The 26013-nt window shown below is 36.7% G+C and overlaps 1 protein-coding gene across 4 annotated transcripts in view; it reads left to right on the top strand.

The window, feature by feature from the left end:
• N4BP1 (NEDD4 binding protein 1) overlaps nucleotides 1–20212 on the top strand; it is a 20779-nt gene extending 567 nt beyond the window's left edge. Inside the window, exons 1-8 of one of the 4 annotated variants that reach the window (XM_026058800.1) lie at nucleotides 4169–4686; nucleotides 5042–6813; nucleotides 13295–13425; nucleotides 13868–13964; nucleotides 15745–15852; nucleotides 17405–17512; nucleotides 17701–17762; nucleotides 19676–19765. In XM_026058800.1, coding sequence (XP_025914585.1) covers nucleotides 4684–4686; nucleotides 5042–6813; nucleotides 13295–13425; nucleotides 13868–13964; nucleotides 15745–15852; nucleotides 17405–17512; nucleotides 17701–17722 — 2241 coding nt within the window. In that variant the 5' untranslated portion in view covers nucleotides 4169–4683 and the 3' untranslated portion in view covers nucleotides 17723–17762; nucleotides 19676–19765. Of the gene's footprint in view, nucleotides 1–4168; nucleotides 4687–5041; nucleotides 6814–13294; nucleotides 13426–13867; nucleotides 13965–15744; nucleotides 15853–17404; nucleotides 17513–17700; nucleotides 17763–17951; nucleotides 19213–19675 lie in introns of those variants that run through there. The other 3 variants (XM_026058792.1, XM_026058809.1, XM_026058787.1) reach the window with 3 other exon arrangements.
• The last annotated feature ends 5801 nt before the right edge of the window (nucleotides 20213–26013 follow it).

Genomic DNA, 26013 nt, shown 5'->3' on the forward strand with positions numbered 1-26013 from the left:
CCCTGCGGTGCCGCTCGGCGCCGGGGCGGCCGGGCGGGAGGGAGGAGGAGGAAGAACGGGCGAAAAACGCCACTGCTTCGGGAGGAAACAGAAACTGTCCTGCCTGGGCAAACAGGTGTGTCCCGGGTGCCGGGGTGCCTCCGGGGGTGTCGACAGAAGGGTGGAAACGAAGGGCAGCAAACGCAGAAGTGCAAAGTTCATCGTGACTGCGGTATCGGGTCGCCTAATCGTGCGGTGGTTTGGGGACCCGCCTGTGCGGTAGCGGGAGGGCTTCCGATACCTGCAGGACTGGTCTCAGTATTCGTAAAGGCGATCGGAATGTGTCTCTCTCTTCCTCCTTTTTCTTCCCTAAGTCAAGAAATCGCTAGAAAGTGGTTGGGTATTGCCGTGTTTCATGATTGTTTTATAAACATAATTCCTCTGTGGCATTTAGTAGCCTGCTAACGGAATTCTTGCTCACAGTTTAAGCATAGAAGCTTAGATGTTGACAGATCCAGACTATTTCACCAGGCTGTTTGCTGGAGTAGTTAGGTTGAATGTATTGTTAAAAAGAAGAGAAATACACTAAACTGAAGGGGGAAAAGAAAAAACTATCTAGTCTTTTCTGTTTGTGACTTTGGTTGTGACACTAGTTGCTGTGAAGTAATTTTCAGATAATTATTTTATTAAATCCTTTGTGTAGCTAATGCTCTTCAGGGGCTCAGCTGTAATAACTTAATTAATATTATTCATAGTGGACCTATATATCTGTTTTGAACAGTATATCTGTTTGAATCATATGACAAAAATGGGATTGGGAGCGCTGTCTCTTCAGAAAGTAGCTCTCAAAAAGTAAACCTTGATACCTGTTTTCTTATTTTAGTGGGGATTCTTAACAAGTTATTTGGGGACTTAATTCACTGTTGGACTTGGCAATCCATTTTCAAAACCTTGATTCCTTAACTGTGTAGTGCATAAGACTTCCTTGTGTGAAATATTTCAGATGTTAAGGTTGTTGAACTTAATTGGCTCAGAAATTGACTGTAAACCGATTCGCTTGTATAGTTGGGCTCAGAAACTCCAGAAGCTGTTACAGGCATCATAAAAGGATATTCTTCCTGTCCAGGCAGCTTCAATACGGTATCCCCCACCCCCAAAAATTAAAATCTGAAAAATAGCAAATTTCAATTTTCTATTTGCTTGTGTTCCTACAATCATACAAAATATTTCTAGCAAAACATTTTTAAGGAGACCATGCTATGCTTTTAGCATGTTATTAGCAGAGTTATAAAAGTATAACCAGCCAGGGCTGAGGCATGTTAGTAGAGTTTACCCACTGCATGTATTGTCCTGGTATATTTCTTCTTACTTATAACAACCCAGTTTCTTATAATATGGAATAATAACAGAACAGCATAGTAACATAATAACAAGAATATAATGTTTGTACGCTAATAACAGTCTTTGTCTTGAATCCTGTGTTGGCCTTGTCTCCCAGCAAAAAGGTACTAATTTTTGTATCTGCTTCCTCTAAGATACAGTTGAGTTCTTACTGGATTTAAACAATTTTTTTGCCTACTTCTACTAATTGCCTACTTCTGCCCTGAGGCCAATTATATAACCTAATAATTAAAACAATGTTAGCTGACTTGTAGTGGTGTTCCAGGAGGCAGTGACTGTATTGTGACAGAAAACTAGGGATTTGTCATTTAATTAGTATGCGTGTATGTGTGTGTGTTTTCTTAGAGTCTGAGCAGGTTCTTGTTGGCTTCTGTCCAATATTAGCTGTTGAGAACTAGATATGAGTACTTCCTGGTGAAATGTTATAGGTATCATAATAAGAATGCCTATAGCTGAAGGAAACAAAGCAGCAGTGTAAACTTGTACTGCATTTTGTTCAGATTTCAGTAGCTGTCTTACTACAAGTCCTTCCCTCTTTAAATCCCTCCCTTTTTAGGGGAGAAAAATAACAGTAAAAGAAAACACAAGGAGAGAAGAGAACTCTTCTACAAAAAAACTGAATGTAAACATTTAAACATCAATTTGGAGAAAAAAAATCATATGCAGGTACTATGAGCAGCAAGTATGCATCATAAGCTTTATTTTTTGAGATTTAGTAGTCAACTCCACTTCCTTGGGCTTGTGTTAAATATCTCAAAGGAGAAGTTAGGCATTAGTTGAGTCTTGAAAGAGAAGGGGGTTAAAACACAACTTATGCCAAGGCATACATAAAGACATGGTGAAACAGAGCACTTCAGTTTTCCTAGCAAGATAAATTTAAAGTCTTTAATGAAGATGGAGTCCTTCACGATTCCCTCCTATCCTTTGTGTAGCTCTTGTCTTAATTTTCAAAAGTAAAACACATTTTTCATAGAAGATAAGCTGCAATTACTGTCTCACTATTGGGTAAAGTACCAATGTTAGTTTTACTTATTTGGGTCTGGAATACAACAGCTCAGAAAACTTCTGTAAGCATGAGGCAACAGTGAAGTAGTTGGAAATATTTTTTTTCTCTAACTTTTTACCAGCTGTGCCCACTGTTAAAAGCTATCCAAAAATCTTTACAATCTCCTTCAACTATATGGCCTAAGATTTGCTATTTGGTAATTGTATGTTTCAGAAATGGATAGTAATGCTTTTCGATTCTAGTTATTAGTTTGAACCCAGTTTGGAGAAATTATGATAACAAGGTTGCTCTTTGGCTATATTGACCTGTACTGAACAAGCTCAGAGATCGCTGTTGCTGTCTGCATTCCTACCTCAAATACTTGAAAGGGTCCGGGAGACTTGACTTCCCTTATTGTCTCTTGGATGGGAAGCAAAGCTTATTGATTAGAAAGTTTGAACGTTGTTACYGTCTCCCTTGAAAAATGTTGTGATAGAAATTTGTGCTTTAATTCATCAATCACAAGCAATACACTCATTTCGGCTTCAGTGCTGTTTAATAAATGTAAGGGCAATTTCCCAGATCTTGAATAACCTTTTACAATTACTTTATCGTTGTCCTATTGCTCTGCAAAAACAGTCATGTGATGACTAAGATGCAAAAAGTAGTCCTTTGGATCTTGTTACAACAACAGCAGTTTGTGCTAATAGTTTGAAGCATCTTGCCTTATTTGTGCTAATGTAACTCAGATGTTAGAAAGTAGTGTTACATTGTTCGTTTTCTTGTACTGGTTTTCAATTCTATTTAAAAGAGAAGCTTAATTTCCACACAGAAAGAAAGATAATAAAACTTGGTATACTTGGATTTTCTGCAGATACAACTACTGCAGTCTCTAGACTGGTTTTGCTACCTTACATGATGTGAAGTGCAAAAAGAGAGAGCTTGGGGAAAAACAATGCTACCTGAAAGAAGATATAGTATACTGTTTTTGACAAGATATTTCGAACAAGATAATGTAGTGAATTTGCTCTACCCATGGTTAACTTCTAGGTAGCAGAAAATAATAATGTGATTTATTTGTTTATCTATTATGAAACACATTTCCAATGATTCTTTCCTTCACATGCTTAACACAAAAACAGCTTGATTCTGGAGTGTATTAATCATTTGTCAGTATCACCTGCTCTTTTAAAATACTGTATTTCAAAGCTTCATGAGAAAAGCTTGCTTGCTGTGAGGCTTTTTGGGTGTGATTTTCTTTTAGGTTATAAATACCCATTGTAAGTAGATGCTTTTTGTCAGTTGTAGTTTAAAATACAGAATATTTTATTCCATTAACAATAAAATCTGTCAGTGTTCAGATAGTGTATGTGTTTGTCTCCTAAAGAAAGGACAACCCTGATAGGGGTTGACTGTAACTATGTTAAAATTGTTTGAGTTAGATTTATATGTCTTAAAGTAGCATACTGAGTAGAACAAAATAGTAATCATTAAACACTTCAAAGTTAACATGTACACGTTGTTATGGTTTTTAAACTCTGTTTTAGTTTCAGTTAGCATTTCAATAGTGTAATCTCTTGAAGCAGTTTTAAGTTTGAAAGTTGTCTCATTGTTACACTAGAAACGTGTTTGGTTTTTTAGCGTAATTTTTCTATAGCGGATCTTTCAATGAATGCTACTGTGGCTGCTAATTATATTGTGCCATGCCATAGAATGAATGTGCTTGATTTAATATTTATTATTATTATTTATTATATTTATGGTCATTAATAAGTATAGGATAGCTAACATATAATAACTATTTAAAAGAATGGAATAGTTACCATTGTGATGGCCCCTCTTTGGAAATTTCCTTTAGTAAACTGTTTTTACAAGTTCAGTTTTATGGACTAGAGTTACTCTGGTGCAAGGAATTTGTTCATGACCAGAGAATGAGGATGGTAAAATAGATCTTTCTAGATTTGTCTTTTTAAACAATAAATGCTTGCATTTCTTATACTAAAGACTATGTCAAAAATCAAGGTCTCTTTGAAATGACTTAGCCTCATAAAGTAAAAAAGAAGCATAGTAATTGAAAACTGTTTCTATTTTAGCTAATCAATCTTTTTAACTGAATTCTGTGTATAGCATAGCATTCTGGAACCCAAAAGAGAGTGAGTTACGTATTGCGTAAATATTAGGAATAAAGTTTCAGATTGCAGATACAAGAATTTTAACCATCCAGCCTTTCTTAAATTTGAGGCAGAAATGGCAGTGTCTGCGCTTTGTCTATATATGAGCCTAAGTGCTTCAACATAGTGAGAGCTCTGATATCAAGAATGGTAAGAAATTTTTGCATTCATTAAGTACAAAATGTGGTGTGTTTGAACTACAACTCAGATACTATGCTACTATCAGTTTTGATTAAATTTATTTATAAACAATATTATGCCAAAGAAAGTCTTCTATGAAATCTATTTAAAACTAATTTCAAATATCTATATTTATCTGTTATCCAGTTTGCTGGCAGTTTTTATTTTCTTATATTTCTTTCACTAAGCTGGCTTTATTTGCTACTGTACTTGTCCATTATTGACCTAAGCAAAACTGTTTTTTTATATATATATATATATATATATATATATAAGCTTTTTACAAATGAAAGTAGTTTACTTTGCTGTCTTTCTCTCCCTTTAGGAGTATATTAAGGGACTCTGTGAACCTGAACTAGAAGAAAAGGAGTACTACCCAAAGGACATGCACTGCATTTTTGTTGGTGCACAGAGCCTGTTTCTCAACTGTCTTATTCAGGACACCTGTGCTGACATAACAGTGCTGGAAATAGGATTACTCAGTATTAAGGGGGGTGCAGAAGCTGTTGTTATGGCTCAAAGTCATGTTCAGCAATTTGTGAAGCTTTTTGAAAATAATGAAAGCTTATTAAGCGACAATGAACCAGAAGTTAAAAAGCAATTCAGACAATTTGTGGAAGCACATGCAGATAAATATACGATGGACTTATTGATCTTGCCTAGCTCACTAAAAAGAGAACTTCTAACTCTCACACAAAGTGAATGTTGTGAAGTAGAGAGCGATATCATAGATCTTACAGGTTCTGAAAGCCAAACAGAGCTTTTACAGAATAAAGCCTCCAAAGTAATTGTTATGAACAGAGATGGAAGAGCAGGTGGTGAGGAAGCAAGAAACAATGCTGGAACACCTGTAACTGAGCTTACAAAGAAAATGGACACTGTGTTTTCTGATGCTCCTGAAACAAGTTTTGTTCCCATAAATGTTGTGCCTCCATTAGAGGCTGTGGTTTCTAAAGAAAGACAATCCTGTAAAAGAAGGTCTTCTGATGCTGAGGAAAGGCTTCCTAAAAAACAGTTTTCTTTAGAAAATGATCAAGAATTTAAGTCTTCCTCACCCCACGATCCTTCCAACAAGGATTCAGTTATTGATCTGCTTTCAGATAGCTGCAGTGAATCGGATGATCCCAGTTTCTCTATTAAAGAAGGCGACGATATCAGTGAGGAAATGGAATATAAGATTCTTGTGAACTTTTTCAGAACAATGGGCTATTCCCAAAATATTGTAGAAAAAGTTATTGGTATCCTGGGACAATCTGTGGAACCATTAACATTGCTAGAAGAAATTGAAAAGGAAAATCTAAAATTTCAGAAAGAACACGAACAGTCATCTCAAAAGCTTAGAGCTATAAATCCTTTATTAGGAGGTAATGCAAATCATTCACAAACTGAAGAAGACAAAGAAATTTCTAGCAATAAAAATCTGCTTAAATCTGGTCATACTTCAAAGGATATAAAAAGTGAACATCACAAAATAAGAGAACTACCAAATGCACAAGTTGATGCAGAAGGTAAAATGCATGTGCTTGTATGCAAACCTGCCTCCCCTTCCAGTAAAAATTCAGGTATATGTTGTAAACAGAGAGACATTTATTCCCCTGGTAAGAATTGCAGTTCAAGATCAAATGATATAGAAACTGATGGTGTTGTGACTTGCAGCACTATACTGGCTGGTGCTCCAAAGACTGTTGATTTTGTAGCCAGAGGGAGCTCAGATGTGCAGCATATGTCAGCTAAGACTAAAACTGCAGTTCGGCAGAAATTTGCAGGGCTCTCGGCTGTACAGAACAGTCATCCTGTTCTTGAGGACCAGTTAGGACACTGCAGCTCTTCTGAAGTGAGACCTCTCAAACAGCGCCCTTCCCAAATTTCAAAATTTGAAAATCCTCCCCCAGACCCTGTATTGTCTTCACAAAGAAACACTTTAAATCCTGATAGAGAGACAGTGGGACCATGCAGACGTCATATTGATCCTTCAGTTACTGGGGTTCAAAGATTTATGGATTCTCTGAAAAAGCCATACAGACTGGAGTTGAAAAATGAACCTGGGAAACCATATTTAAAACATATCATTATTGATGGAAGCAATGTTGCAATTTCGTAAGTATCACTATTTTGAGCTATTTCTCTTTATAAAAAGTTCGAGAAACTTAAATTGGGAAGAGGAGATTGCCATCATGTATATAACACTAAGTTTTTGCTAGCTAGCTTTCTGGTGAACAACAATTCATGTACTCAGCAAGGTTTTTCAGATACTGGTAATGGCTGCATTGGCAAGATATGGTAAGACTTGATAATTGGAGATGACATGAGATTCATAATACTCATTTTAATTTCTAACATACAAGAATTTTGATGTAGTTTTTATTCTCTGCTTAGTAAAGGCATTTGTGTTTATGACTGACTTATTTAAAGTTATACATTCTCAGTTCTCTGCCAAGATACTGTGCATAAAAGAAAACCTAGAAATTCTTTTAGCAGATGCTCTATAGATGACTCTTCTGCTAGGACAGTGCTCAGGCCCTGTTATTTTTATTTACAAATGTAGACATGCAATGAAAACATACCAATCCACTTCAAAAAACTTGCAGTATAGGGAACTGTATGTACGCATGCACACGTTTTGTCTTCTAATCTCCTGACACCTGAAAGAACATATGCAAATGATAGTAGGAAGTTACAAGGCTGTTTGATAATTTTAAATGATTGGCTGACAAGGCAGTGTGCATTTAAAAAAAACCAAAACTATGAAATGGGCACAATTAATACTCAAAAGATCAAGAAATCCATTTTATTGACTCATGCAGGGATTTCTGTCATTGTACATAATTTTTTGATTCCTTCTTTTCAGTGTTTCTATTGTAGACAGCCTTTGAAGGCAAGGCCAGGTACTGCCTTAAGTTTGCTATCATAACTAACTGTTAGAATCCAGTGCTCTCTGAACATATTCTTTTAGATATTCCACACACAGAGAGTGTAATGTTTAATATCAAAATTTACTTTGAAGATATTTGATGTTACAYGGGATTTTTGATTTAGCAGAGCAATACAGCAGTATGCTGAAATCACAATACAAGTTGCGCTTATGAAAATACAGCAATTGCAATATACAGCAATCACAATACAAATGCAATCCCCGTTACCAGTCTCTATAATACACTCAGTGTCATGATGCTGGGCATCCCCAGTCGCTGGGAAGGAATACATGAGCTGAAGCCAGTTCAAGCCCGTCGCTCTCTTCAAAATTCTTTTGTTAGTTGTTCGGTTTTTATACTCTATGTTGGGCTGAGCCACGTATACACTTCCCCCCATGCTGGTCTGGCTAACTCAGGGAGACATTCGCACTCTTCTGATCAACTCAGGAAGAAACATTTACATCAGTTGATCCACTGACATAACTGTTCAYCTAAAACAAAGGCCACCCTCAGGTCCCAGTCCCATTTGTGTTGAGATAAAGTCAGCTTTTGGTGCAACAGCTGTGGTCAGTCACACTCTACATATTCCTGAGCTTCATGGGCACCTTGCCCATCTCCTCTGAGCCTTCTCCCATTGTAGTGGTGTATTGGTTGATCACACTAACTGGAACAAAAAAAACAATTTAAACGTATATCTCTTACATATTTCTTGTTTGCCTTGGTTCATTTTAACATTAGTCTTGTCAAAACTATCCTTGAATTGATGGCTCTTCTCTAGCCAAGAAGAAGCTTGGATTTGTTCTCTTTATAATAAGTAATTTGAGCAAGCAAACATGTCAAAAGGTTTGTCACTGCTTGCTTTGGGACTTTTTTGTAGTTTTGGAATATGAAAGTGTAAGTAGTGACAAATGCAATATTTCTTTTTCTTAATAAGGAAGTGGTAGTTTTTAAGAACAAGTTGACTGTCCTGCTGCTCCATTGGTCAATGTGAAAATAAGCAGGAGTAAATTTGCTATAAGAACTTGCTATTTAAAACTTTTTTTAGTTCCTCTGCTGAAAACGCATAAACCTATCTAGTATAATAATTAGTTTTCAATCTGAAAACTTGTTGCAGAACCCAAATGGAGTACTTTAAGCAAAATAATAATAAATCTGACATAGACCAATCTCTATCTCGAGATAGAGTAGAGAGAGAATAGGCCATATATCTTAAACACTTTAATATTTTTAAAGCACAGACTTTAATCCTAAACACTGAAAATGCTGAAGAGCCTTATTACAACCATGCTGTCTTAGATTTGGTTGAAACTAATTCTTGAGTAGGATATTTTTCTAAGAGTAGGCCAGAGTGCTGCCAGTGGTCCCATCAATTCCATAGGATGCTCTTATGCTAAGGAAAACACTCCTAGCTGGTTAAGGTATATGTATCAAATCTTGTCTACTCCTAGCTATTAGATGAACGATGCTTCCCAAAAGAAGCTTAAATGCTGTTTAGGGAAGAAAATAAACTTCTCCTGAAAGAGCTATTTTTAATTTTATATACCATAATTAGAAAATAATGTCTAAACCTGTCCTAAAATGAATTTAATGTCTGGTATGGTCTCCCAGAAGTAAATATAAGAACACAGATCTGTGTGTCTCTGTACACACAAACACAGTTGTGTTAATGGAAAAAATATGATTGCATGCTTCAAGTTTCATGGACCTAGATAAAGATATCTTTAGGTATTGTTCTTTCATGGCTATGATGGATCTACTATAACTCCTAAACTTTTTTTAACCAACATTCACGGAATAGCAAAACTTAAGCAGTTGTTAGGGAAAATAAATACTTCTAACTCCTTTTTTCACGACATCTCCACTCAGACAGAATTCAGAAGTACATTACAGAAACTTTCATTAAGTAGAACTAGTAGAACTGTTAATACTCTTATTTCAGCAGACTGGGGAATAAATTTCAAATTCTTCCCTCTACAGGTAGTCATAACCTGATGATTTCTTTTTTGATACTCTGGTATTTGCTGATACCTTACATAGACTACCAGCAGACACTTTGAAATTCCTAGTCATACAGTGCATTCAGGAATATTTCTGAAAGTGTTCTAAATTTCTTTCACATAAAAAATGTATTTTGCATTGTCTGTTTTATTCACAGGCTTCATGTGTGTTTGTACACGTTCTTCCTGGAACAGTTTTCCATTATTCCGAACAAAAACAACTTTTTCAAAGACTATTAGCTTGAAATGCAATTTGAGGAGCAAGGATCTAGTAGTGTAGTCATAGAACCATCTGTCCAGAAAGTCTCTGTACCACCATGTTTTGAAAGCATGTTTTGTTACGGTAAATAGCTTTTAAAGCAAACTTATTTCCTCATTGTTCAGACTCTGTTATGTAGAAAATAGTGATGTAAAAGTGCAAGTCATGACTTGAGTCATAAGCTACCTTGAACTTTTTAGAATGATTTCCCAAATGTGTATTAATAGAAAAGAAAGACAAATTGTTGGGGTCATGTAGAAAATAACAAACGCCACATCCTCTTTGTCTGCTTTTTAAAGGTAGATTTTCTTCATCTACATGTTTCATCTGCAACTGTTAAACTCAACATTCTGTTGCAAGACAAAATATATAGTTCTTCCAGCAGACAAGGAGGTATATCACATGTCAGAAGATACGGAGTACAGTATGATGAAGCATGCTTTTTTGGTGTCTTTTGTTGTATTTTAAGAACCACCAAACACAATCTGAAACCAATCAATTAAAAGATGGTGAATAAACATCTGCTTAGCTCTCTGAAGGCTATGAGGCTCCTGTAGGGCACAGCAGCCTGGTGTCCTTGGTGTGCTTTCCCCAAATGTGATTCTATAACATCTGCCTCCTGCTTCTCAGCCAAATGAAAACTCTGCTTATGAAAATCAAAAGACAGAAAATTTGACCAAAAATAGCAGAACYGCTGAGATGTTTAAATGTCCTAATAAATACTCAATGCAGGGAGGCTTGGGGGTTTTTTACATAGTTATTTTGCAGCTTCCTTCTGGCTAAATAAAGCCTCAGTATTTTCTTTCATGTTAGAAAGTGAAGAATTGTTTTCTTTTTAGGCCATCGGTTTTGCTTCCCAGATCCTTAAGGGTATGGATATCTGCTTCTATTCCTATGTATTTTGGTCTCCTAAGTGTCCTGCTTTTTTTGAAGGAATTAATGCTTTGCCTGCATGCTTGGACTAAGACTGAATGGGCTTCAGAATCTCAACCTACTTTGTAGCTTAGCTCTGGAAGACTGCAAGAAGCTGAATGTTTCTCTTTCTGACATATACAGCCTAGTAAAAACTGTACATTGATACATTAATCGTAGCGTAGGCCTGCCAGCTGTAGTTTCAATATGCTTGTTGAATGACAGAATGCCTAGAGTTTACTCTAACCACTGACAAGTATTTTACCCCTTCTTCTGCCCCTTCTTCTATGCTGAAAATAGGCCTTTAGACGTAGATTGAAATATTTAGATAGGCGTTTAGTCCTTTTAAATTAAAATTTAATAAAATATTGAAGAAACTTGCAACAGAGTAAAGGAATTAGTCGATGGAATTGTATGTTGCTAGAATAATTTGTAAATCATGGTACATGCTTTTCTTAATTTAGTTACAGAATCAAAAGGAAAACTGGATGTGCCCTGGAAATCAATCCTTAGAAAGCCTAGGCTTCTGCTGTTTACTGCTTTGTGTGGCTTATGATCATCTCTTCTTTAACTTCAGAAATACCTTTTTAGGGTTATCACAGATTTTTTAAAGATCTGGGATAGCTGAAATCAGTAGTATGTGTTTACAGTGGGTACAGGGGAACAGATACAGTCTTTTGAGATGGATGTTTTGAAGATAAGACAACCCTTGAATAGATGTTTTTATTTTAAATGAAGAATATTGTCACGTGCAGTTCAGCAGGTGTAAGGTTCTGAAATAGGAGAATGGAGAAGTGGAGAAAGCATAGTTTGCAACATGAGCATTGAGTTCTTCGTCTCCCCTGAGGTCCAACTGAGAGCCATTAAAATAATAAAAGTATTGAACAAAGTTTTCTAGTTCATTGAATAACATACCTAACTTAAATAAAATATAAAGTTTAAGATTAGGACTGTGTTTTAATTTCAGAACTTAGAAGATTTATGAGGGGTAAATCCTCTGTGACTGTTGCATTTCTTTGACTGCTCTTGATGTAAAGAACACTTAATTTTACTAGGGCAAGTACAGCATAGGATTTTTTTTTTTCCAGAAACTCAATGAGTTAATAGGTCAGATTTTCCCCCTTTTACAGTTCTGATTGAATTTATTTGTTTTTTGCCCTTCTGCATAAAACACTCCCCTCCAACTCAGTTGGAGAACCTTCTAGATTTATATTTTGATACATTTATTTCAAACTGAGTTTAGAAAACTAGAAAAGGGTCCTTGAATGTTGCCAAATGTTGTATTTTACTGTAAAACATTTGCATGGAAATGTTTTAAAGAATTCTCTGTTCAGAAGTTTTCCTGGTAGGTTAAACTAGGGATTTAAAGATAAGATTTCACTCAAAAATAGTAAGGCTTATTATTAGGCTTATTACTATTACACATTATATTACATATTATATTATATGTAATACATTATCTATACACTATTATAAGACCAATCTAAAATGAGTACCACTTGATCAATTACTATGTAAATCACTTTAGTCACTTATCTAACTCAAAATGTGGAATATGTACTTTTTTGTAAGAAATGCTTTGTCTGTTTATGCTATTTTCAATTGTAGTTTTATTACAATCAACATAAATACCTTCTCTAACTAAGCATGTCTTTGTTTTTTCTAAGCCTGGCCTCTAATTTAGGAAAATAAATGTGAGGGAAAAGTTTCTGAATTAAAACAGGAGTTAGCTTTATGTAACTTGCTATTAGGTGTTTTATAGGCTTTTATTCTGGAGGTAGTTCTCAGTTGGTCTTCTGCGTCTTATTTTAAGATTCCTATTTGCTTCATTCTCTTGAATCCCAGTTCTTAGAACCTGGTTAGACAGTAAATAACTAAGGAAGGACTTCTTGCCCTTTGCTAAGTAGGTATATTGGAATATTGGATAATTCAGGTTGGAAGGGACCTCAGGAGGTCATCAATTCCAATCGCAATACTGTTCACATTAGGCARTTGTTTATTAGTTTTTCTGGAAAGCCACTTAAGTTGCAAAAATAGGAAGAAATAAGCATCTTACTCCTTTAAGAGGAAGAAATGATTACCACTGAAATACAGTATTTTGAAAGTCTTTCTTTAAAGAAATTGCATTATTTTGCTTGAAAACAACAGCTCAGATTGTGGAAATAAAGGGAAAGGAGGCCCTAATATCTTAGCTAATGAGAGAATTTATCCTCCCATCTAATCCTTCGGAACCAGTTGAGCCAAAGGTGTTTTGTTTCATAGTAGGACTGTATTTGGAACTACCATGGATCGGATGCTGATCATTTTAATCTATAATCAATAGATTTCTGAAACAATCATTATCAGCCTCTTTTAAAGGAAAACCCAGTTCTTCTGGTGACTGAAATGTAGTTCTGCCCACAAAACTCAAAGTGCACTGAGCGATATGCCTGTCTGTCTTTGGAAAGGCTTTTGAGTTAAGTCACAGGTGACACTTCTGTTCTTCCCCCCTCCTCCAGTCATGGTCTAAGGAAATTCTTCTCCTGTCGAGGAATTGCAATAGCTGTTGATTACTTTTGGAAACGTGGCCACAGAAATATTACTGTATTTGTTCCACAGTGGAGAACAAGACGTGATCCTTCCATTACAGGTGAGGCAAATAATTTCCTTATGTTTTTTTAATTAYCATTTTCTTTATTAAACTAAGTTATAACTAATTGAATACTTCTGGGAATAAAATAGAGAAGAAATACTTGATAAAACTGAAGCATGAGAGTTCTGGCTGCTCGGCATGCATCTTTTTATTTCAATATACAGCTTAGGACACTCTCAGAAATGCTTTACAGGCCAGCTGACATGCCATAGGTGGAGGCCATTTTTTTTACTAGAGAATCTTAAATTTCTGGTTTCAACCTCTTCCATTTTTATAGTATTAGCAGATCTCTAACAGTCAACAGGCCARTCCTGTAGTATAATAGAGAAATAGTGCACCTTCTCTGCTAATTATATCTCAGACTAATTGTCAAATCTCTAAATAGCTTAGAGAAAAGTTTTTATTTTTAAAACTGAACAGTTGTTTCATGTTTTAACAGAGCAGCATTTCTTAACACAACTCCAGGATGTTGGAATATTGTCTTTAACCCCTGCAAGGATGGTTTTGGGAGCAAGAATTGCTGCTCATGATGACAGGTATGGAACATGTGTAGTGTTACAGTCTTTTTAAACATCTGACTCATGTTTGTAACATTAATACTTCATATTTGATAGAATTAGCCAGTTCTTCAGCCTATTTAGAAAGGAGATATGCATCCAACTTATGTCTGAGCTTTACATCTGTTACATCTAGAAATCTGTTTCTTATGATAGTAAAATATGTAATTTTGTAACAATTTTGTACATACAGTTTTCAGAAATTAATGGAAAATAGCAAAATTTTCATGGCAATTTTAACAAAAAAATTGCTAAGTGAATCCATTTCAAATTTCATCATTTGCCTTGAGAAAGAAACAAGTTTTCTAATAATGTTTTATGCTTCCCTGATCATAGTTTTATCCCTGAATGGTCTCTAGCTTTGGAGAACGTTAGTATAAATCAGCTACTGATAGTTACTATTTTGTTCTGTGTGTGTTTTCATATCCTTGTGGCAGGTATTTGGATCAGTCTGTTTGTAACAATGTTTAGACTAGTAAATTTCCAAGCTATTTCCAGCAACAGAGCTCAACTTCAAAATTTGGGGATCACCTTTCAGCAAACAAGACAGCAGTAAGCTTTAGGTGTATGGAGGGTTTGAGGGAGAGGGCAGTCCCCTAGTGATTACATAGCTATTACTGAATTTTCCCAGTCTCGAGGCACAGTTAGAAGAGCATGCTAGCAAGTTCTTTCCACAGCCAGCTTTCCTAATTCTGCATGGATAAGCAGTTTGCAGCTTTGAAATTGCATTTGGCAGCTAGCTGCAGTTCGCTGGACCTCAGTTTCTGCCTTCTAAACTAATAATCATTCCTACTTTATTTTTTTAACTACAAAATCATCAAGTTCTTGTATCATGGGTATGCCTGTTTTTGTTAGATTGCACAGTCATGTACCTGATTGCAAAACTTGATGTGCAAAAGATGAACTAAGTGCACTACACTTTATATATCTTCCTTGTTAAAATACAGCAGCTCAGATCTGTTAATATGTAATAAAGTTAGAGCAAAAAACAAAAGTGTGTATAAGGCAGCTAAGCTGGAGGTTTTTTCCACACTACGTTTATAGCTGTAATATTTTATATACACCCACCTTTCATGTAGCATGCTCTATAGGTGCGGTAGGTACAATTGAGATTTCTTTTGAAATCAGTGTTGTGTTAATATACTTGCACTTGTGCTCAAAAGTGTACATGCCTCCTTTAAAAAAAAAAATCCATTAACTCTCTACTAAAATAGTCTCCATGCAGTGTTTAAACTAGCAAAAAGCTTATTTTCAGACAGATAAACAAATCATGTTTTTTATTAATAAATCAATAGTTACCATTTGTCTTAATTATTTAACAAAAAAAATGATAGCAGTACTCATGTTGACAAGTGTTGATAGACCAAGCAAGTAACATGTATAACTATCTTGCAGAACAAGGACATTAATGTTAAGCAAAAGTAGTATGTGGAAATAAACTTGGATTGGAATGCGTATGAAATACTGTACTCTTCTGTAAAGCATACCATTTACCTCTACAAACACTTACAGAATCTTGTGTCCTTTTAGCCTTCCATAATGACTCTACTGCACTAAAACTAATGCTATCTAAAGCATTACTGTTTAAATTTATATGGTAGGTCAAAATCGAGTAATTTCTTGGTAATTAAAATGTTTGTTTTCAAGTTTTCATGTAAATATGTTCCTTTTGAATGATGGAGATGTTTAGTTTTCTAGACCTTTGGACAATTTTGAGCAAGGCAGACTATCTTAACTGTCTTTGAAATGAATGTTACAGATTTTTATTACATCTTGCTGATAGAACGGGAGGTGTTATTGTGACTAATGATAACTTCAGAGAATTTGTGACAGAATCACTTGCCTGGAGAGAAATTATTCAGAAAAGGTAACTGCTCGGGTTTCTGAGAAAGCTTAAAGGTTGCCTGTCTGTACAGTTATAGGCACTTTAATTGAGGGGGGGAAAAAAAAAATACATAAAGACAGTCTGTCATGTGACTCTGGTAGAGCCCAAAAGATGACTCTGAGTTCCATCACCTTAATTCATGGCCTTATAATCATGTCTTGAATAGGCTAATGTCCCTAATTTTTGTGTATTCTCTAATGCACTTCTGTTATTTCTTCGCATAAATAGAAGCTTGGTGTAGCAGCCAAGCTGCGTCCCTTCTGAAGCTCAGTGTTATATCCTGTTAAAGTATACCCTCTCTGAGGTCCGTTTTCACAGACTTTCTTGGTTTACATGTCACTTCTTCAAAGAGACATGATAGTTAAGAGACATACAGGTCCACTGTTAAGGTTTCAGAATCGATCACTGTTTACTGTAGCACAACAAATAGACATAGCTAAACAAAATAATAAACATTTATAATATTTGCCTGCAGCTGTTTCCTTGCAACTGTTGAGTGTCTTTTGGGTGTTGATGAGTCGACTTAACTGTCAAATATCCCAGAGTTGACATGTGGATTCTCTGTGAATTAGTTTCTCCTGTGCAGCCTGTTTCTTTTTTCTTTCCAGTTAAACCAGATCCTCTTACTATGAAAGTATCATCTACTGTTAATCTCCTTTGCCCAAACTTCCCATTAATCCCTCAGAGTTCTTATCTCCCAGATATCTTCTGAGGGTATATCTGCATTGCAGTGACTGGGGTCTGTATAGGTTTAGCTGAAATAAATAGTTGAAAACTAGCTTGGGTTCTCATAATATAGCTGAAGAACATGAAACTTATGTTGGCTTGTTATGTAGGTATTTACCGTATTTTCTGAGCGAGTTTTACCCAAGCTGGGTTCTGTGCTTCTACAGTACTTCAGCAAGTACGCTTAGTGCGTCATTCAGAGTCTGTGGTTTTCAAGATCTTGTGTTAACATCTGTTATCAGTTTTACTTCTGGGGAAATTCCACTATACCAAATCCTCTCCTTGCAGACAAATTTTGGTTGAACTGTTTTCCGTGAATGCAGATTTCCCACTGTCCCAAAATGATTCCAGAAAAAACACTTCTGTGTCTCTTATCAGTAAACAGCTAACTCCATGTCCACTAGTTGTTTGGCTTTCTGGTAACGTATGCGTTTTAGCTAGCTGTTTGAACATCCTGGCAAGGAAGTGGAGTTTAAACAACCAGAAGATATTCTCTAATCATCTAGAAAATTCCACCCTGGTCTCTTTTAAAAAAAAAAAAAGAAAGAAAGAAAGAAAGAAAAGCCATCGCCCAACATTTTCTGTCAAAGAGCTAGATGTTCTGCAGTGCAATGGCAACAATTCACGTAATTGCCCATTAAATTGTTTTGACAGCAAATGTTGTTTGTAACTAAAATGGGTATTCACTAATTGGGCTTCAGCGACTCCTAGTATGCTATGAATCTTCTGCTTTAAGGCAACTTATGCTACAGAGGTGAAGGGGGAGAAAATATACATTAATAGGAATATTGAAAAAACTCTCTTACAGGTTGCTCCAGTACACTTTTGCTGGGGACATATTTATGGTTCCTGATGATCCTTTGGGAAGAAATGGACCTAGATTAGATGACTTCCTTTGCAGTGAAGGCTGTTCTAGGTATAAGCACTGTTTTCGCTTTTCTTTGAGACAGCTATGATTTGAAATGTGAAATGAACTGCTTCAATGTTTCGCTTCAAAACACTTCCTTTAGAGCTATACAGTAAAGGTACAGTAGTATTAAGCAAGAACACGGTTTATTAGGATGTAATAGCTTAACAAAAACATGTTTTTTCCTGTTACTTCAGTCTGTTCAGAAACTGCTGGTGACACTTGCATCTAACCAAGATCTCGATCAAATCTAAGAAAAGTAAGACAAATGCCTCAGTAACTTCCTGTGAGGTTTGATTGTGGTGGCTTTCACACAAAGGTGGTCCAAACAGTGTGTTAATATTGCACAAACCTACCAGGAGTTTGGTTATGTGGTAATCTGGTATCCTGCTAATTAGAATGATGTTATCTAAAGTATCCTGGCTGATCACGTATTCATTATCCACAGTGGGACAATAGGTGCTACAAAAGAAGGATTCTAAATTCATATTGTGTGTCACAGGAGAGGTGTTTCACTCTACAAGGTATCTTGAGGGTACTGCACTGTGCCATTAGCCATACCTCTTAAAATTGATTTTATTATTAAATGCATTTGATTTTATTCATAATTTTAAAAATTAATAGATATATAGATCTTGTTCCTAAGATTATTCTATTTTTAAATGTATATATTCAAAAGTATGAACTTGCTGTGCATTACCTGCCAAGACTTGAGAATGGATTTGCTCTCTTGCACTTCTTTGCACTTCTTTCACTAGTTTAGGAATTATAAATGCTAATGGTAGTGAGGAGTTCTGAGAGGTTTTAGAAACAAGTGACAAAGTAATAAAAAATCAGTTAAACAAAAGGCAAGCCTATGCACTTAAAGATTAATAGAAAGTATAAGCAGGAAGCTAATCTATTGGAAACAATTGAGGAAAAGGAGACATGTATATACCATCTGATTTTAGGCTGATTGAAAATAGCCATATGATGTAGGCATGAAAAAACCAAATGCAGTTCTGGAACTGCAACAGGAAAAGGAAATATTCAAGCCCCAATGTAAAGCTCGTAAGAGATGTCTTTTGGAACATTGTGTTTTGGTCACCTATGTTCAAGAAAAATGAAATGAAAATGGAGCATGTCCTGAGAGATGGCTGTGATGAGTATGGAAAAGGAGAGCACCTTTCTTTTGAGAAATCTAGAAGAGCTTGGTTTCCTAACTGAATGGGGTTTTTTTGAAGAGAGAGAAGGTACCAGTGTAAAGAGTTAATTTTGTTCTTCCCTGAGAGTTTTCTGTATGAGCTAAATGACACAGTGAGTGTAAAAGGCACCATTGGTGGCCAGGAGTAAGGTCAGAAGCTGGACCTCAAACAATTAGAGAACCTTTCCATGTTGAGTAGGTGGTCCCCTAATTGCTTTTAAAATAGAGCTTAGTATATTTTATGTACTGTTTCCTCTAGCAGCAGGAGAATGGACTGTTACATGAGTTCCAGTTCATATTTCTGTGTTATCTAGTGGCATCAGAAGTAGAAGCAGCCCTAAATTTTGTAGTACTAGCAGTTCAAAGTGACAACAACTTTTTAAAGGAAGTTTGAAATGAAATCTCAATATTTAAGGAAGAATATTCAGATCCTGAAATTGGTGAAAAAATTAATTGCCCTTACTAGGGATATCAAATGAGGCAGATCATGGCCTTGATCCTAGACTTAGGCATGGCTGACAGCTCTCAGTCACGAGCAAAAGTAGATGAGGAATGGTCCTGTGGAGCAGCTGAAGCCCCTTTTAGTCTGTCTGTATTTTCACATGTTCTGAGTCACTGTCCACGTGTTCAGTGTATCTTTTTATCTATTTAGCTCTGTAATACTGAAGTTGATACTTCTATAAAATAAGCTTTTGACAGTTTTTACTGTATTCTGCCAAGTAAATGTCACAATATTCTAAAAGCACATTGGAACTTGTCCTCGATAATGTTAATTAGATGTTATTAGTCACTCCAAATTCAAATTGAAAATTGTTATACCTACTATTTTTTTCACTTTGGAATCAAATGACTGTGTTTTTTAATCAATAATTAGCTGAGCAGCAGCAAAGTGTAGGAGTTAAAGGCTTTTCTTCTTTTCTGTGGTTGTATGGAGACAGCTAGCATCTTCTCTTCCTTATTTAATCAAAGATTTTAATTTTGTTCCATAGAGATTTTCTGTCAGCACAGAAGGCTTTACAGAGCGGTGGACAATATTCTTCTGAGAAACCTTTCTTCGTGCCAGTCCCCAAACCAACTAGTAGCAATCGACAGCCTAAAAACCAAATACGTGGCGATCATTCACCAACCTGGCTTCCACTGGAACCAAACATACAGGCTTGTCTAGCAATTCCACCACAGAGATCTGCCTCAGAAACAGTACAGCTAAGAGAAGCCCTGATAAAAATATTTCCTGATTATGAGCAAAGACAGAAGATTGATCAAATACTAGCTGACCATCCATTTATGAGAGATCTTAATGCACTGTCTGCCATGGTGCTTGACTGAGTATTTTACAGGGTTTTTATATCACGACTGATCTGTCTAACTTTGAATGTCAATGTGAAGAAAAATGTTGCTCTGTGTTATGTTACTTTGTGAATATTCAGAACCTAATTTTATTTGTATAAACAAAGATATTTTTTGTGTATGTTTCTATTGCTAATAGATGCCAGGTTTTTGGTAAATTAAAAACTGCTGCTACTACAGATTTGTATTAATATTTTCTATGAAAAAAAAAACAAATCTTCTGCTTCACTTGAATTGAACTTATTAAAGCAGTTCTAAAGAACTGTTATCACTTCAAAATAGTGTTAGCACTTTTTAAAACTCCTTTCCTCAAAGGGGAAAAATCATATCAGAAAATGAAAAATGACTCTTACATTTCAGATATATTTTCCAGATGTATGCATAACTTAATATAGCATAAGCCATGCACCTACCTGGTAACATAGTCGGGGTTTTGCATGCAGAGTATAGATACTCTTAGAAAACCTTTGCTCTAATAGTACCTCCTTCAATTTATGATCTTCTAAACATACCTCCATGGAAGTACAACAAATCCTTTTAATATTTTCAGATATGAATACTGCTGTGTTGTATGTCAACCTGCTTTCGTTAGGCCTGCTTTGTGGATTTTGGAAGTCTGTATATTCCAGAGGTCTGTGAACTGCAGTTTGGAGATCACTATACTGGGGTAATGAATGTTTGGTGTGTTGTTGAAGTATTGTCACAAGGTGGCATTGTGCATCTGTTGGTTTGTAATGATCAAGAAGGAGGTTTCTGACTTACATTCAGAAGTGCTAGTTCTTATACAAAGAAAAATTAAATTCAAGACAGATAACAGCAATTTTAAGAGTGCTGTTATGCGTAAAATTGAATATTATATGAATAATTTACAGGTAAACAGCTTTCTGATATTGCAGGCAACTAGGAAGCAGTGAATATATGGGTAAAATCTTAGTGCCCATGGAGTGAAAACAGACCAAGAAAATCTATTTGCTTGTTCATTCAGGTTGTGAGGTACTACTACCTTAGAGTAGTAGAGGGAAGTTTTAAATTAGAAAGTGTAAATTCACAACTCACCTCAGTGGGAAATATTTGTAATGCTTTCAAAGATCTGTGATAGCTACATTGTTAAAGATACTAATATTGTTCTGAAGGAGTATTGATGGTAAAAAGAATTTCTAATTTAAAAACAATCTGCTGTACTTCCTGGTTGCCCTTGTCCTGCCCTATTCTAATTTTTAATGCTGTAATAGGCTAACAGAATGTGATGCTATTTATATAGAAACTGCGTGCTGTCTTGTGTGCAGTTAATAAGCTACAGTATTCAGTCAGCTCCACCCCATTAAATCTGTTTTGGGATCTAGCCCAAAAGTAGGGTGAAAAAAAGGAACCACAGTTCACAAAGGTTGACCACTAGAACCACTCTCAAGAGCAGGAGCAAAGTGAAGATTACTGTGTGTCTATGTCTCTGTATATATTTAAGACTGTCATACCTTCCCTTTAACAGGTTTCTGGTGCTATGTTTTCAAATTAGTAAAAGCAAATCAGACTGTAAAAACTGGGGCAAAAAACTAAGGCTAATAGGCCCATATTAAACTTCTGAAATACTGAGCCTTACCCTAAAGTATAAGAATAGTGGCTTTCTCTCCAGCAGGAGTTCCATGGGTTCTGAAGTCACTCCTTGCTTAGAAGCAAAAGAGCTGGGATATACTGAGGAGAGGAGGGAGTTGAAAGTCTCTTTTTGTCTTCTTGGATGGCTGTTTCATATGCTTTATGAAGTTATAAATGGAAGGCAGAGTCCTGTTGTTCCTTCAACAGGAGTGAACTGAAAGATGACTGTAGCAGGAGCCAAGGAAATATATTAGGAACAGTTCTTGCAGCATCTGAGAAAACAAGAGTGAGGACAGGGAAAGAATTTATTGGATATGTTTCTACCTCCAAATGGACAAACCTTATTTTTTTCTGTATAACTCAGTGGGTGATTTGTTGGTCAGGAGCAAACTCATCCTGACCAGCACTTCTGTGCTGTGTGATCAGCAAGTTCTGTCCACATAAAAACTTAGGCAGGTCCCTAAAGCCTGTTGACATGGGTTCCAAATGGTACCATTTTAATAAAGGAGTAAAGGGAGTTTTAGTAAGGAAGCAAAGCTCCACCAGTTGAGGACTTCTCGTTAAGAAGGACAGAATCCTGAGGAAGATGAGGGTGATGGTGAACTGGATAATTCTGCATAGTTCTAAATCTGGAGTGAGTCATGGGGACTTTGGTCAACCTTTTAATACCTAAGAGGCTGTTCTAGAGGTACTCAGAAGAATCGAGGAAATGGACCGAGACTGATGCAAGCTATTCCGTCACTCCTTTGCATACTCAAAACTGAAACCAACTGTGCTGTATAGAAGTGCAGATGAAGAAATATCTTTTTGTTTTCAATTTTTTGTTATAGAGGAGAATGAAGATAAAGATCAGAATATTACCCTGCAGGGGCAACAAAGATAAGTACCATGTTGATTACTATCAAATAGGGGAGATTCGGTGAAGCATGTAAAATCTTCACTAGCTAGCAATGGGTTTAAGAGCTATATTAACACTAGTAAATTCTAATGTGTCACTTCTGTGCTGAATATCAGATTTGAAAAGAATCAAAAAAGAGGAATATAGCATCAACTGTTCAGCAGAGTGGTATCTGATTACTTTTGCATGATGCAAGAAGCCTAGCTGGGAATAGTAGTTTTCTAAAACCTGTAATCTTATCACTTTCTCAATTTGAGAGACAAATTAATTGATTTTGATAGCAGAAGCCTAGTGGTGGACATTAAAGCAAGCTGCCATAGCTAAAGCCCATGTAAAATGAAACCCAGTGAGGCCAAAGATTCTTAGTTTTCCCCCTTTTTTTTTCTTTCCCCCTAGGTTCTATTATTCTTTCAGCTTTGAGTTTTAAATGTTACAGCTCTGTTAATGAGGAAGATTACAAACATAACCAGTAGTGTCTGAATTTTCCTTGAAGAAGATGGGTGGAGCTGCTGCAATGCTGTACCATATGGTGGAGGAACACCCAGGGTGGCGTCTCAACTGCCCTTAAAATGAAACCATCAGTGTCTCTGTTTTGTCTTCACTTGTTCTTAGTTCCTTGTTAGCTTGTTTACTGTAAGTGCAAACAGTTTTAAAATCCTGTCTTTCAGTGTCCAAAGAACTAGCACTGGATGAAGCCCAGCAGCCTAGCAAGCTTTCTTGGAACCAACATCATCAGAAACTCATCAGAACATGTTTTTGGTGGGGGGCGGGGAGTTGGCAAAGAAAATACTATGCATGAAAGTTGTTCTGCAATGCACCTTTATCAACACTACAAAGTGCTCAAAATGGAATGAGGAAAAGGTAAAGTCTGAGTGCAAAATTATCCCTTTCTAAGTCTGAAGGTAGCCAAAATGTTCCTGATGCCTACAATAAAGTGGTTTTCTGTGAGATTGTACATGTCACTAATACAGCTTTCAATTTATTGGTATTTCCATTGAAATGGGAAGATTAAAATAATATTTATTTGATCCTGGCCAGTGTGTCCTTGTTGTCTAGGCTAAGATATTCATAATTCCAGGTAGATGTAACTACTTTTACCTGAACAGAACAACCTTGAGATTACCTGAGATAGTAAAAGGTGCCAAGACCCAGCAACAAGCAATACAAATTCCTGGATATATGTATAATTTCCCAGTTCCATACTAAAATAATAAAATGTCAAAATCGCTTGATTGCATTCAAGAGTGAGCCATTTAGAAATGCATATAGGTACATTAAAATTGCTATTATGGTTGCTGTGCAGTCTATAACTCCCTCTTAAACATCAGTAGTTGTTGCTGTGTGGTAACTAATGTGTATCTGCAGTTTAGTTGTGCTGTGATTCCTTATACTGCAAACAGTGCAGTTCATATACCAAAGGCTCTCTGGATTAATCAATTTGGGATCAGCAGGAATTAATAATTACAGCTCTCTACTCTGGCTCTTACAATGCCCCAGAATCTCAGACAGCTCACATTTCAGATACGTTATCTGGTTCTGTGCTGGCAAGAGAGGCATACAATAAGTGAAGTAGTTTTGCAAACAAGCTTTTTATGATCTGCTAGTGAGCCTGAATTTGTAACTCCTGCTGGACCTCAGCTGATTCCATGCAGTGTCTGTACTGTGTTTCCTGGTGTGCCCCGTAATTTGGTATTTGGGCTTTTTTTCCCCTATCAGTATTAATGTATTGTATGTTCCAGGCACCTTTCCAGTCATCTTGGAAAATAGAGTTGACTCTAAAAGAAAAAGCACATCAATTTGAAAATGTGAAATATACTGTTGTATTTACTGCAATATTTATATAATATATTTCCTAATGCTAACTTATATGTAGAGATAAAAATACAAAAACTTGTCAAAATATTCTGCTGTGTGGGAAAGCTGTTGTTCACTGAAAAAAAGAGGAAAAGCTTAATGTGAGTAGGTAAAAATCTCTAGGAAAAGACTGTCTCGGGATTGACCAGAGCAAAATCAAGCTTTTTCCACCTACTGTTACTTGGGGGCATTACACAGATCCAGTGATAAGCTTGCTGAGGATGGAAGAGTACCTCCTGGCAGCAGGTAACGGTGGTCTCATCTGGCACCTGACAAGTGCCCATTTGTACTTTTGCCTATGAAAAAATATGAAGAGATTAATGGCAAGATAACAAAATAAGTGTAAACCATCTTTTGTTCACTGCAGAGACTGAGCATGCACAGGGACAATTTGTAGTGCAAATATTACCACATAATTAATTATCTGTCTATATTTCCATTCTTTTTATGGACAGATCTGAGACAACACTTGGATTTTACCTAGGTGGAAAACACGGAAAAAACTGGACTTGGACATGAGGAATTACAGAATTGCCAAGGAGAATATTAATAATTAAGTTTGGGGTGTTTTTTTTTTTATTCTTATCTACCAAAACGTTCCCCACACGTGACAAGCATTCCCATTTCTCAACCAGAGACACTGAGGCACAAGAACCGGCTTGTCTAAAACGACTCGACGCGGCAGACGGRAACGGCAGCCGAGCCCCGAGCGCCCGCGTACCAGGCTCCTCGGTAAACCCCTCCTCGTCCCCCCAGCAGCACCTCTCGTGTCGAGGCAGATGTCTGGGGCTGAGGTGAGGGCTGCTCTCCGCTGGCGCTGGCGTCGCCCTCCTCGGCGCTGCAGGGCCGCCAAGGGCATCCATCTTGTTTCACCTCAGGTGAGCCAAGGCGTGGGAGGGAAATGGGGACCGGGAGGCAGGAAGGCAGGGAGGGTGCTGGTGGTGGCATTGCACCCCGGCAAAGGCCGTGGAGCGTGTGAAGATAGCCGAGAGCAGGGCAGCCACACGGTATGTATATGTTTCAGGTAAGCTTGAACCTCCCTGCCCTGTCCGTGCTGGCAGGCCTAACGGAACATGGCACCATTGACGCTAAACCAAGCCGCAGGCAGCGCGTGATGCTGCACGGCGAACGCGCAGCGCGAGGGGTGGTGGAGGGGTCTCCGGAGGGCATCGGGGTGTGCTTCTGCTCTCAAATAATTGCCAAAAGATAGAGTCACCTGTCTCTTCTACTTTGGCTATGTTTTTGTGATACAAATGCTGTGTAATCTCTGTAGCTATCTGTAGTAAAGGAGCTGGGATTCAATCTTTTTACCTCAGTATATACAGTAAGATTCTCTGTTCATGTAAATGGGTTTGCTGCAACTGAAGGCAGAGATTTGGGGGTTTTTCTTGTCCTGAATGATTGACCTATGCCTGAAAAATGTTAAATGTGATGTTCTTATTTCAAAATAAATGTTCATGCTTGGACTTAATTAAGAATAGATGAATCACTTTGAAATCACACAATTGCTTAATCAAGTGTACCACGTTTCTTGAAGAAACTGTCACATAAAACACACTACATGTATGTCTTCTTTCATTTATGTGCATCCTGGCTTCCTACATGTTCATTTTTTAGGAGCTGGTGTAAAGAATGTTG

Source organism: Apteryx rowi, unplaced genomic scaffold (genome assembly GCF_003343035.1).
Source record: "Apteryx rowi isolate R43461 unplaced genomic scaffold, aptRow1 scaffold_1, whole genome shotgun sequence".
Taxonomy (NCBI): domain Eukaryota; kingdom Metazoa; phylum Chordata; class Aves; order Apterygiformes; family Apterygidae; genus Apteryx; species Apteryx rowi.